Here is a 14671-nt window from a genome sequence, read left to right as displayed (position 1 = left end):
AAGGATGACATGATAGTTATTTAGGGTTAGCATGGTTGCTATGATAATTACTTTTGTCTGACCTATTTCAATTCACAGGAAGCGCTAAAATGTAAAACAAATTGAATCTATTATTATTATTATTATTATTATTATTATTATTATTATTATTATTATTATTATTGTTGGGGAAATGAAAAGAAAAAGATGACGTAAGTGTTGTTGTGTCATGTGATCTGAAGTGGGCGTGTCCTAGCTCGGTTTCCCGGAAACATGGAGGCTGTGCTGAGTGATGTTGTAGCTCCTGAGGACCTCAAAGTAAGTTTTAACTGATTAAAGTTACTAACGCCGTACAAAACGAACAAATAAGCTCACGAGTGACTATCGCTGATGTCCTTATGGCGTCATTTGTCTGACACTGTGGGAAAACACGCCGCATCGACACGCTTGTCGCGTCACGTAGCATGCTAATGCTAATGTTTTGGGTTTAAACATGGTCACTGTGTTAATGAAACTCCAGGTAGGAACTTGTTCCTGGTGCCAACAGTAGATTTATATTAATATGGAGTCACATTAATTTACACAAACTGAAATAATTGTCCCTGCTGATAACATGAATCTTACATAATAGGATGTTACAGACGCTAAACGTCAATACCTTTTACCGAGTAAGACAGCGGCTCCTGCCAACTGGATTCCTAAGCGCAGAACTGATCCACGTATTAATTTTATTTTCTGTGAAACTTATTTGTTGTCTTTTTGTTCCAGAAATTTGAAAAGAAGTACAACAACGAGCTGCTGAAGGGAGCTGTGTCCAAAGAAACAAAGTTTGAGTATGCTTGGTGTTTAATTAGGAGTAAATACACAGAGGATATCAAGATGGGAGTGGTGCTCCTCGATGGTAAATTTATGTTTATTTATTTATACGTAGTATATTCATTTTTTTATGGTCATATTGTATTCTGTGGGTATCCTTAAACATATGAACTTTTTTGTCTTGTAGAGCTGGTTCACAAATCCTCAAAGGATGACTCCCGGGACTTTCTCTTCTACCTTGCAGTGGCCAACTACAGGCTCAAAGTCAGTCATGTTTCTAAAGCTGATATGAAGCTTGTTTCTACTGTCATTTGGTTTGTCAGAACTGAACGGCTGTGGTTCGGTTGACCTGTGTCAAATCCCACCTCCAATTTATACCCATACCTCACAGTTTATATTTGTTCTGCTTCTGTCTTCTTGTAACAAACCGTTTCATCCCCATTTAACCATTGCGCATCAGGCTATTTTTCTGTGTATTTGAATATTGAATCAATTATGGACAGAAATAATAATGCAAATGCTCAGAGCTCATATATTTTTCACCGTATATCACCCTATTTCCATTGACTGTGGTTCTAATCCTTGTTAGTTCACACACATTAAATATGGGAGATTATGACGCCTGCTCAAACCCAATTAGCTCTAAGTGACACCCTGCTGATTGATGTTATTTATTGGAGTCGTTTCCTTATAGCAGAATATCAGTAGATTAAAGGAAATGTATTAAATAATTCAAATCAGCAGTCTTCAAACCAGGAGAAAACATATGCTTTTTAAGACCTAAACTGCAAAGTAAAAATATACCAAAGGGGCGAAATCACCAGCACCCAAACTAAAGAAAAACAAGAAAACTGTTACTCTTTGGATGACCTCAGAATGCTTAGTTAACTATTTTAGCCTCCCATTATTCTTAATGGGAATTATTCTCAAACACGGGTGTCTGACTGAGTCAGTCTGCTGATTCTAGCATGTTTAGGTCTGATACAGATAAAAGATAAAAGTTCTGATAAAGATGAAAGTGCTATTTGTTTCAGATTTGAGTTTATTCACATTTAACTCTTTCTGTTGACTCTTTAGATGTAAAACATTTCTAACTTTTGCTCCACATTTGTCTCAACAGAGCAGGGATCAGATCACATTGAGTCACAGACCCATAATTTTTTGTTTAACACTGTTTGTCCTAAAAGAAAAGACTTAACCCGTTTCTTGTCAGTCAGATACATGCATTAAGTATTTTTTATTGTTGCTGTATATGGACAAGTACAGTTTCAGTCAGAAGTTTTCCTTCCTTGGCATTAATATCATATCAATTCTCGACATTTAATGATGCGTTTCAATCTGCATCCCCCCCTCCCCTAAGCTTAAGACTAACTTAGACCCTGTATGGATTACAGTAAATCTACCATAAATGGAAACCTAGGTACCCAAATTTTCATTATTGAAATGATTTTGTTTAATAAACACACCCTGTACAACTGATTAAATAAATCATAAAAAGCTATGGATTAATTTGGCATCCATGCACATTTCTGACTAGCTGTTTCACTTCCTTTGACAAACTAATGAGAAAATAAGTTTTTTTTTCCTTCCTGCAAACCCAGAGAAGTTTACTAGTTGTACAAATACTTGCCTTCAGACCAAAAACAAACCATAAATGTGTGACTCGAACTGTTCAACCATGATAAATGTGTTCCAGTTCAGTTTTAATGATAAAGATGAATAAAAAACTGGCTCTGCTGTTACGTCTAACAATGATTTCCAGATGTGTGACGGCGGGTCACATCCCATTGGCTCCCGGAAGCATTCTAATAATTATGACACAAACAGCAGATCTGAACACACTCAGACTAATCTGTGCCCTTTCTCCTCAGGTCTTCAGTTGTATTCATATTAGATTTATGGGGAACATCGGTTAGTGTTGTTGAGTAACGTGAAAAATGTGCAGAAAAAGATGATTTCATTTGGTTAACAGGCTGCTAAAGCAGGTTGTTCAGAGCGTATTTAATTATCTGATTTATGTGTTTCTGGGGGTTCCTCATCTGGATTCTGGTACAACAGTGTGCTTGTCTCTGCTCCCTCCCTGACTACCCTCTGAAGATAACTAATCAGGGTTTTATGATCTGCAGGTCATAACGATCTCCTCTTCTTTAACATCACGAGAACGCCGTAAACTATCCAACTAAACTTCACGTGCTTTGTTGACCCCACAACAGATCCAGATCTAATTTTCTTTTACACTTTTTGTTCAGATGTGATTTGTTTTTATTATTGTGTAATTTAGGGTCTCTTCTCTGCTATTCCATTTTTCTCCCCAGGAATATGAAAAAGCCTTGAAGTACATCCGGACTCTTCTGAGGAACGAGCCAGGGAACAAGCAGGCTCTGGAGCTGGAGAAGCTCATCGACAAGGCTTTAAAGAAAGGTAAGGGAACCATTTGGAAAGTAATGTCCTGAAAATGTTTTGTAAATCCACACTCTCATGCCTACCTGTTGTTATCCAGACGGCTTGGTCGGGATGGCGATCGTCGGGGGAATCGGACTGGGCGTGGCGGGTTTAGCGGGTCTCATTGGCCTGGCGGTGTCAAAGGGAGCAGCCAAATCTTAACCTGGATGGGAGATGAGTGCTGGACTCACACATTAACCTGAATAAAAAACAAAAAGTGCTAAAAAGAGGTTGTTTGGAAGCTGAATACATGCTGCAACTAATTCAAAGCAAATTATATTTAAATAAAGAGTTTTCATACTTTGACAGGGTTGAAATTCACCTCATTTTCTTCTCTTCACATAATAAAGGTTGTCAGGCTCTAGTTCACTGTATAAAAGTATCTGAAATTTACTAAGTTGCCAGTTGTTTTCTGTGCAAGCTGCATGTCTGTCTAAGAGTGTACAGGTTTGTTTCAGTGTTTATGAATTAAGGAAAGTTATTGATGCTGAATGAACAATAGTAGGTAGTATGAAGAGAAACAGCCATGTCTTAAGTCCAACTGGAGGCAATGAAGATTTAATTCAGACATGCTCTTTCTTATTATCTGTTCAGACTAAGATCCAAAGGAATTAACACGTTCCCTTGTGTTAGAAGCTTTCCTAACATTCACATGTGTTATATTTAACAATTGCTTTTACATCTTGGTAAATAAAACGACTGCACGAATGTTTGTGTTGTCAGCTGTCGATTCTCTTGTTTTTCACTGCAGATGATAAATGAAAGGAGACTTCGGAGACATAGATTGGTAAAAGTGATGTGGAGATGGTGAAATTATGCTTCTTAAAATAAAAAAAAACCCAACTATTTGGCAACTTCTGCGTGATTTTTCTTTCAGGTTGTTCGTATTTTGGTTTTAACAATAACATTCTCTGAAACTTTGTGGGAGCAGAGCAGCACAGGTCCTCCAGACAATGTTCAATCTATTTCTTTGTTAAAGATTAATTCATTTAGGTACTTTCAATGTGTACAGATGCAGATAAAAATAAAATGTTCGGGCAAGAACGCTTATTTGCAACATTCAAGCCGGAATAGAAGAAAATAGAATTAAAAGGACATTTTAAAATTCTGTTGGTTGAAGGGGATAAAAATCTAGATGCAGAATTAACCAAAATGTTGTAAATTTTCTTGCAGAAAAAGAAAATATTCAGCAGGCAAGGGTCTGTTACAGGTCTCAAGTTATACCAAAGTTTAAGGAAACGTTATGGTCTCAAAACTGCTAAAAATGTTTTTATACTTTTTGTTATTGTTTAAAGTCTGTTTAATGAGAGGCCAGAGTTTTATTTGGCTTTATGGATCATGGAGTAGTGCAACTCTGCCCTTATCTTACCTGTAGCTGCAGCCCGCTGGTCAGCTGGCTGTGAGATGGTAACTTTTCCTGCTTGTTTGGAAATACTTCTGTTCATGAAAACAGGAACAGCTGTGGTATAAATCATATAGATATTAATATAACTGGAATAATGATAGGCAGCAGATTAAGTCTTGCTTTTCTGCTGTTAAATCAGGGAATTAGGTCATGTTTTACATCTTTGTTTAAAAACTTCGTGGTAATGTGTTTTTTATTCTAGGGTGACACCGACCCATGCATAGTTTGCAGCAAATTGAAGATGAATGCATAGTGTTGTCCCGGTTTTTGCTCAGAGATGCATGCTGAAGCAAAAGTCTCGATGAGCAGTGCTGCAGCCGTTAATGGGTGACAGGAGAAATATTCCCCGGTTCAGGTCACGAGTCCATCACAGGTCATAGTTCACAACAATACACCAACAACCAAACAAAAGTTACTTGCTTTTGGTATTTTACAATGACATGAAACAACCAATAATTTAATCACATTTAAACAGGTACTTATTTCATACCCTTTGCATGCATCCCATCTGTACAGCGTCCTCTGCAGTTATTGGCACATGATTGTACGACAAAATGGAAATGATTGATCACATCCAGTCAAGAACAAGTAAAACTTAACAAAAAAAATCTATTAAAAGTCACAAAAATAACTTTTTTAATTGTAAAACACATTTAAAACACTTTTCTAAAAAGCTCATGAGATTTTATGAAGAACCAAGCACATCAGAAAACACTGCATAACACATTTTCTTAAATATTCATGTTTTCTGAAATGCATTTTTGTAATATTTGGCTTCACCTTTAGTTAAGTTCTGTCGCACATCAGTGCCACCCCACTAACCTGCTGGACAAATTCCTATAAATACTGACATCCAAATCCTTGATTGGAAAAAAAGTCTACAGAAACACATGAAGAAGAAATATTACACATTAACTGGGCATAAAATTGACAACAATCTAAATTTACTGCCCCATTGTGTTGGTGCCAGCAGTCATGCTCAGTGACAAACAATAAAGTGGTTTACTGGATTACTTAATAACCTTAATTAGTCACTGTGTTCCCAGTTGTATTGCATTGGTACATGGTGATTACACATTAAGACTCCGCAGCCTGGAGTCAGAGTCAGTGGGCACTCAATGAACATTGGCCATATAACTCAAACTCACTGGAGCTGGTCTGACATAGACCTGCTTATAAATCACTGAGGGTAAAATATGTTTTAACAGCATGTGTTAAGAGTTGGTTTGACATGAAGCTCATAATTAGTCTCAAGGTTTCCACGGTTGCTCTCATTTATCTGTTTCTCTCTTGACGTCTTGACAGCTAAAGAGAATGTTTTCTCTGATCAGTCCCTGGTGAGTTTCGGTGTCGTCAGTCAGGTTAATGAGTAACGTCTCATGAAGATGAGAACACCACTTACAGCTGATAGCCTTCCTGTTGTAAAATCAAGCCGGCAACATGAATCTTTCTGGAGATTGAGACACGTTTGATAGGACCCGCGAGAACTTGGAGAACGTGTCTCTGATTTGACCCGTCTCAGTGTCTGGGTTAAATACCCCCATCAGTATCCACCTCCATTTATAATAGGGCCAATAAACGATGGATATTAAGTGGAAATTCTGTTGAATTTTTGCCTCATGATGATTCTGATGAATGAAATATCTGGGTTATAATCAGTAGCCGCGAGTTCAAAAACATGGAACATTTTCCGCTCCTTAAAAGAGGACAAACCCATTTGGTTTACTTACACAATGTTCAGGAATCTGCTTCAGTGTTAATGATTTAATTCAAAATTTATTCTATCACATTCATTTTTACAACACTTTGTGTAACACTTAAACACAAAGCATTTTCGGGTTTTCTTCAACAATAATGAGTATTTTTGGAACAGTTAGAGCTGAAAGGGAGTCTGCTGATTCAAAAGCAGTTTTTATACAAGAGAATTTCTGCTGCATTAACTTAGACCAGGGGTCTGGAGCCACATGTGGCTCTTTGGGCCTTTAAAAAGACCTTTAAAAAAAAGCAGACTCGGAGCAGTTTTTCTATGTGGTTTGGTTCAATATCTGCATACAAACTCCACAACAGAATAAGATTAATTGAACAACATGCTTTTCCTCATTTTCCATAGACACATTTGTTTAGTTTTAATCAAATCAATAATTGTGATTTTGATGTTTAATGAATACAACAAAACAACATTTTTGTCACTTGGATATTAGATTTAATTGAACAGAAATACAAAAATAGATGAATAAAATTTGTGTAAAATTTGTTTTATATCATAAAAGCAAGCTAGAGGCAGGTGCCCTGTAGACGTCTGGTGGATCTGCTTGTTGTAAAAGTTAAATTGTTATTGTTCTAAAACCCCAAAATGAAAACACAACTCTGGTTCTTTACAACTCTGTAAAACATGGAATTATTTCCTAAGCTTAATAATTTTTCAAAGGGTTTTACAGCTCATTTACTATAAAAATTGTTCTTTACATTGAAATGGTTGCTGACCCCTGAGTTAAACAAGTACAGCACCATCCACTATTATTGGCACTGCTAGTTGAGATGTGTAAAAATCCATATAAAAGAAGCTCTTGGCGTGGTGCTGATGGTGTAGGGGTTAAGCGCACGACCATATATGGAGGCTATAGTCCTCGAAGCGGCCGTCCCGGGTTCGAGTCCTGGACCTAGTGACATTTGCTGAATGTCTCCCCCTCTTTCCTGTACGCCTACTGCCAAAAAATTAAAATAAAGGCCACAGGTGCCAAAAATATCTTTAAAATAAATTCTTATGGTGTCTCAAGAGGCCACCGTTGCTGCAGTTATTGAAATTCTGAGATGATGTTCCATAATTTCCATCCTCCTCACTGTCTGTAGTGGCCAGGTTAACTTGTGTCCTCCTCCATTCAGACTTGTTTTTAAAAAATATTTCTCTGACTGTAGAAATGAGTACGTTTCAGCAAGTTGCTATTTTTTTGAAACCCTTTCCTGATTTACGAAGATCAGCAGATCAAGGTCTTGAAAGGCATGTTTTACTTGTCTTTCCCATTTTGAAGAGTGGCTCAGAGAAATAGGCCTGTGGGTCACATATTTACACTCCAGTGAAACGGGTCGTAGATGAACGTAATAGAGCATGGATTCCAAAAGTGCTTCAGCTACATTTATTTTATTAGCATTGTTAAGAGCGCCAGTAGTTGTGGCATCCGTGATTTTGTTAAAAACTTTAAATAGAAGCACTTTTCCCCACTGAAAATGATAAAGATGATTTCCCCACCGAAAAATATTTCGATATGGCTTTAGCGTGAGAATTTCCAACTGCAGTAAAATCAAACTGTATTTTTAGACTTTTTATACATCTTTACCAGGGCTTACCATACCATGGATTCTCATAGCTTCGCCTGTTTGTGTTTCATCTTAGTGTGAAACAAACTGAAATATATTTATTCATTGTATATGTTTGAACCACAATAAATGGCTCATAGCTTGAACTTTCATATTTTATCGTACACACATGCTTCTTTTTGATAGGCTATCCTAACAAGACTGCTATCTCATTAGTATAGCGTTATACAGCTCTATGTAACCAAAAAATGAGAAAATTCCAGTTTAAAATAGACAAGCCTGTTCTGTTTCAGTCTAACTGGTATGACAACAGGACATATGAGATTAGAATATAACATCAGACAAATAAAACAAACATTTTAGTACAGAAATGTGGACTTAATGAAAAGAATGTTTAATACCTGCTTAAAGGTTGTTATTTGACAAGCAAGGCTCATATAGATAGGTAGATTCAATTCAATTCAAAAATACTTTATTAATCCCAAAGGGAAATTAAATGTTGTTGTAGCTCATTATGAGGGTTTCCTCAAAGAGCCGTTGTAGATGCTGATGGCTGTGGGCAGGAAGGATCTCTTGTAGCGCTCCGTCTTACAGCAGATCTGAAGAAACCACTAACTGAAGACACTCTGTTGTTGTAGGACAGTCTCATGAAGAAGATGCTCAGGGTTCTCCATAATGTTCTTCATTTTATGAAGAATCCATCTTTCCGCAATGATCTCCAAAGGTTCCAGAGGAGTCCCCAGATCAGAACCAGCCTTTTTTATCAGCTTGTTGAGCTTTTTTAAGTCCCTGGTTCTGATGCTGCTACCCCAGCAGATGATGGCAGAAGAGATCACACTCTCCACAACAGACTTATAGAAGATATGCAGCATCTTGCTGCAAACACCAAAGGACCTAAGCTTCCTCAAGAAGTACAGTCTGCTCTGTCCCTTCTTGTAGATGGCTTCACAGTTGCATCTCCACTCTAGTCTGTTGTCCAGGTGAACATCGAGGTATTTACACTCCTCCACCACCTCCACTTCTTCTCCCATGATAGAAATAGTTTTTGACTTTTTCCTGTTTCTCTTAAAATCTACAATCATCTCTTTTGTTTTAGTCACGTTCAACATGAGATGATTGTTTCCACACCATGCCACAAAGCGGTCCACCACCTTCCTGTACTCAGCTTCTTGTCCATCTCTGATCCATCCCACGACTGCAGAATCATCCGAGTATTTCTGCAGATGACAGGAGTCTGTCTTGTACTGGAAGTCTGAGGTGTACAGAGTGAAAAGAAATGGTGAGAGTACAGTCCCTTGTGGTGCTCCTGTGCTGCTGACTACCTGGTTAGACTCACAACCCTTCAGTCTCACAAACTGTGGTCTGTTTGTCAGGTAGTCTTTGATCCAGGAGATTGTTGAGGCCTCCACCTGAGTCTTCTGGAGTTTCTGACAAAGCAAATCAGGTTGTATTGTATTAAATGCACTGGAGAAATCAAAGAACATGATCCTCACAGTGCTGCTGGCTTTGTCCAGATGACAGTGGGTTTGTTGAAGCAGATGTATGATGGCATCTTCAACTCCAACTCCACAGCAATAAGCAAACTGAAGGGGGTCCTGATGGTTTACTGTTTGCTTACTCAGGTGGGCCAACAGGAGTCTCTCTAGGACCTTCATGATGTGAGATGTCAGGGCAACAGGTCTATAGTCATTGAGGACTGATGGGTGAGTTTTCTTTGGTACCGGAACAAGACAGGAGGTCTTCCACAACGCCGGAACCTTCTTCTGGGCCAGGCTGAGGTTGAAGAGGTGCTGCAGAATCCCACAGAGCTGCTCTGCACAGGCCTTCAGGACTCTAGGGCTGACATGATCTGGACCTGCAGCCTTATTCCGATTCAGTCTCTCCAGTTGTTTCTTCACCTGACTTCTTGAGACACACAGGTGGAAGGGGGAAGCAAAGGAAGCATCAGCATCTTCTGATATGGTTGAAGGCAAACATGTAGAAGCTGAAGGGTCTAGGGCTGAGGTGGAAGATAAAAAATGTGAGGTGTTACTGGACAGCTGTAGGTCCTGTGGGTCAAAGGAAGGTGGAATGTCTGTTTGGCTGTGAGCAGGAGAGGAGGATGCAAAGCTTGTTTCTGAACTGAACCTATTGAAGAATGTGTTCAGTTCATTGGCTCTGTCCAGACATCCATCGGTCTGATCATCCTTCTGCTTGAAGCCTGTGATCTTCTTCATCCCTGTCCACACATCTCTGATCTTGTTTTGCTGGAGCTTGCTCTCCAGCTTCTTCTTGTACACCTCCTTGCTGTCTCTTATCTTGACTTTAAGTTGCTTCTGTATAATCCTCAATAATTCTCTGTCTCCCTCTCTGAAGGCTCTTTTTTTCGTCTTAAGCAGGTCCTTCAGGTCACTGGTGATCCAAGGTTTGTTATTGGGGAAGCATCTCACGGTTCTGGTGGGGATGATGTTATCCACACAGAAGTTTATATAGTCGGTTACACACTCAGTCATGGCATTGATGTCCTCTCCATGTGGCTGGCACAGTGCGTCCCAGTGTGTAGCCTCAAAGCAACCTTGCAGAGCTTCTTCCTGTGACCATTTTCTCACAGTCCTCTTTATTACAGGTTGCCTCTGAACAAGGGGCTTATATTTCGAGCAGAGAAAAACAAGATTGTGATCTGATTTGCCTAGAGGAGGTCTTGCTGTAGAGATGTATGAGTCCTTGACATTTGCATAAAACAAATCCAATGTTTTGTTTTTTCTGGTAGAGCAGCTGACAAACTGTTGAAACGTTGGAAGTGTAGCAGAGAGTGAAGCATGGTTAAAATCACCAGAAATTGCCACAAAAGCATTAGGGTTTTGTGTCTGTAGCTTAGCAACAACTGAGCTGATGGCATCACATGCAGTGTTGGCAACAGCGGAAGGTGGAACGTAAACTGTTGCCAAAATAACACTGGTGAACTCACTGGGTAAATAATATGGACGAAAACTTACTGCCAACAGTTCAATATCTGAACTGCAGAGATGACACTTCACAGAAACATGTCCTGGATTGCACCATCTGTTGTTCACAAGTACTGCTAGTCCACCTCCTTTACATTTGCCACTCCTCTTTAAATCTCTGTCTGCTCGTATGGTTTAAAAGCCCAGCAGAGAGACGCTGGAGTCGGGGATATGATCCTGCAGCCATGTCTCAGTAAAACACATAATACTGCATGCCCGGTACTCTGGCTGGGTCCTTTGTAGGGCTTGGAGTTCATCCAACTTGTTTCCCAACGATCTCACATTGCCCATCATAATCGATAGGAGAGATGGTTTGAACTTCCTCCTTCTCTCTCTTCTCTTAGCTTCTGCTCTGCATCCACGGCATCTCCTTTTCAACTCATCAGGGATTTGGGGTTGTAGTTGAAGTATTATTTTAGCTTTTGAGATATTAATCAGCTGCTCCCGGTTGTAAGAAACAACATCATAGCAAATGTCCAAAAATATAAAGTATTAAGAAAAATCCTCCAAGCTGCACCGCATCTAACATCGGAGTGGACAGTCATCCAAAAAAAAATCAACTGTATCCACCACAAGAGGAAGAGTTCCCAAAAAAGAATAAATCAGAATCAAAAGTAACAGAGCTACTCCAACCTGCTGCCAACTTGAGCGGCGCAATTCTAGAATAACAGATGGATCAATCTTCATTTTTTTAAGCTCATTTCATGTGAAACCAGCTGCTTTGTTTATTCAGGCTGGTTCAGGACTCAACCTTTTTAAATGCTTTATAAGAAGAAAAACAATTAGGAGATTTTTCTCTAAAGGTTTGCGCTGACCTGAGTTGCCTATTATTTCATATTGTTTAAATAAATAAAAAATTGTTAAATTTGAAATATTTCTCCTTAATTAGGGTCAAGGGTGACCTCGTAAAGTGTGTCTGGAAAGAGTTCAACAGCTGAAATACACATGACATTTGTAGAAAGACTTTCTGGGAATGGTTGGTCAGATTTGACAGTTGCCTGGCAACAGCCTATCAATTATTATTGTGTTTTGAATATTGCTTGAAGCTGATTGGTGGAGATACTATAAAATCATTTCAGCTTTTCAACTGCAGCCTTAAATAAAATATATGCAGTGCAGACCTTTGAATCCCGCCACTTAAATGATGCAAAAAATAGACAAAACTGGCAGCAAACCCAGAACTCTGGGTTGTTCCAACAAATAATGTTGTCTTTTTATTTTAAATTCCCATTATAGCTTTGATATATCTTGAACATTGAGGTATTCGACATTATTTTATGTGAACAGTGAATATTTGCCTAATTTTGACCATAATGTTTCATAAAAAATTAAAATAAAAAAAAGCGATTCTTGAAGTGTAAGAAATATTCCTCTTAAAACCAGCTAACATATTAGTTTTAGGTGACATAATTAAACAAGGTTGTTCTGTTTGAACCAGAAAGACTAATTTGTGCTAAACCATATCTGGTTTTCTCATCTCCTAAACAAGCAAACATTTATCTGTGCACTCTTCCATGATGTGCCTCATCATCACATGCTCATCCTATGTCCCTTTTAATGGCCTGTTCCTGGAAAGCTGATGAAAAACTTACAGCCTTTCAAAGTTTGCATCTAAACGTATATATCTATCAGCAGCCAGTCATGCAGTTGCATGAGCTGTAAAAGGAGCTTCACAAACAGTTTGGTCATAAAAATGGGTCGTTTATGGCAGGGCAGGATCCATGTGTTAGAGCAGCTCAGGTGTCGGTGATATGGGCGAGGTTGTTTCATTTGTTTGGTTTGAACAAGGGCATAAATTTCTGAATTTGACCTACGGATTAAGAAGCACAACTATAAGTAACTGAGTATCATTTAGACCACTAATGTTCTCCTTATGTAAATGTGTTATTTACTTGCTGTTTTCATACTAACCCTAAAACTTAATGTTTGTACTCTGAAGGTGCGTTATACTTTGCTTTGCAGAAGTATTCATGCCCCTTCATCTTTTCACCTTTTGTTACATCACACCCACAACCTCAGCATTAATAATGGGGTTTTATTCCGATAGGCCAACAATAAGTAATGCATTATTGGAAGGTAATGGATATATGGTTACATCAGTGGTTAGATCTTGCCACAGGTTCTCAATTTTATTAAGGTCTGGACTTTGACTAGGCCATTCTAATGCGTTTTATTGAGCCGTTGTCCTGCTGTATGGGAACCTCATTCTTAAATTGTCTCCTGTTTGAATACCTCTGTTGATATGTTACAAGTAAATTGTTATGAAATTTCATATTGTTTCTGCAAGCTAGATGTTTCTAAAAGTAAAGTTCTGAAATTGATGTGAACAATTTTACAATTTAGTTTATTAATTTACTTTTAAATTGAATCCAAATTTAATTAGGACATTTAGATAAAAGTTTTTTACAGTTTGGAAAATACTTGTCTTATAAATAGTAGCCCAAATATGGAAGAGTGGGGGCAAAAGTCTTCCACAGTTTTTAGGTTTAGGAGCCAATTACTTTTTAACAATGGGCCTCATCTGTTTGGAGACCTTTTTCAAGAAATGGAAGCCCCATTTATTAGCATAATTTTGTATTTACTCACGTTATCTTTGTATGATATTAAAATTTGTTTGATAATCTGAAGTGACAAAAAGCATTAACTTGAAAATGAGCATTTCCATCTCTATAGATAAAAATATGTTGCTTTCTCTACTACTTTTTCTTAATTAACCTTAAATTTAAACTTTTATTTAGTGAAACAAACATTGTCAAAATCCATATTTAGGCTTTAGCTGAAGAGTATTTTATGTGCATATATTTTTTTTAAAGAATTTCACCACTTCTTGATCATTTTAAAGAGCCAGTCCACAAAATATTTCTTGCACATTTCTGAAGGTCAGCTGCTTCCTCCCCTGCTGGATCAGTTTTGACCTTAGAAACGTAGATCAGACTAACCGGCCAAAAATACCTCGTATAAATAAGTGTTTCAGGTGGATTCCATGCTGAAGATGTGGAAAGACATTTGAATTTATAAACCCTTTACAGCAAGAGATGGGGTGAAGGTGAAGTCATTTCAGAAACCTTCGCGCTCATGGGCTGTCTGTCATATCTGAAATCTTTGTTATACTTTTTACCTTTTATTGAGATGTTAAATTCCCAGAACCTTTTGTCCTATACATATTGTCTGAGCACAAAAGAGTCTCACAATTGTGTAATATTAAATACACAAGTTATTACAGATAATTATCACACTTTTTAAGACTTTTCTTACCCGTTTCAAGATATTTCATTTGTGACTTTCAATTTGCCGTGGAGATTTTGAGACAAACAAACTTTGCTTTCCTGAAACTTGGCCAAGCAGAAGCACAGCGCTGATTTATTGTTGCCTTATATTTGGATCATTATTATTGACCTTTAAACAACTGAGTTTGCCTCTTTATAAATCTTCTCACTTATATAAACTTGACAGCTCAGTCTTAGATATGGATTAACAGTTATCAACTGGGTTAATTCAAAGCATTCGAGGGATTTATCGCTACTTACACAGAGACCCTCGCTGAGGATTATTAATGAGGTCCAACAAACAGAGAAACTATGAGATAAACTGGATTGTTGTGAACTTTGGTCTCTGAACAGCTCCATGTTGAGCCTTCCGTTTATTCCACTTAGGTGTTGACATTGTTCCAAAAAGCTAGTCATGACACTCAGTGAATGTTTCTTCCTGTCCCTTGGCCTACAGATATTCA

At 38.1% G+C, this 14671-nt stretch overlaps 1 protein-coding gene across 1 annotated transcript; it reads left to right on the top strand.

Moving 5' to 3' along the window:
• The first annotated feature begins 148 nt into the window (after nt 1-148).
• Nucleotides 149-4083, top strand: fis1 (fission, mitochondrial 1). Its single transcript, XM_047384947.1, has 5 exons — nt 149-297; nt 748-880; nt 983-1059; nt 3111-3216; nt 3296-4083. The coding sequence occupies exons 1-5, from the start codon at nt 253-255 to the stop codon at nt 3397-3399; spliced, it is 465 nt and encodes a 154-aa protein (XP_047240903.1). The 5' UTR covers nt 149-252; the 3' UTR covers nt 3400-4083.
• Nucleotides 4084-14671: the final 10588 nt, after the last annotated feature.

Source organism: Girardinichthys multiradiatus, chromosome 14 (assembly GCF_021462225.1).
Source record: "Girardinichthys multiradiatus isolate DD_20200921_A chromosome 14, DD_fGirMul_XY1, whole genome shotgun sequence".
Taxonomy (NCBI): domain Eukaryota; kingdom Metazoa; phylum Chordata; class Actinopteri; order Cyprinodontiformes; family Goodeidae; genus Girardinichthys; species Girardinichthys multiradiatus.
This window is presented reverse-complemented; position numbering and strand designations above follow the sequence as displayed.

Bases quoted from the DNA above. Each gene is read 5' to 3' on its own strand.
- fis1 (XM_047384947.1), top strand. From the start codon at position 253: ATGGAGGCTGTGCTGAGTGATGTTGTAGCTCCTGAGGACCTCAAA. The intron at 298-747 runs GTAAGTTTTAAC...TTTTTGTTCCAG, and splicing joins TAGCTCCTGAGGACCTCAAA to AAATTTGAAAAGAAGTACAA. The intron at 881-982 runs GTAAATTTATGT...TTTGTCTTGTAG, and splicing joins GGGAGTGGTGCTCCTCGATG to AGCTGGTTCACAAATCCTCA.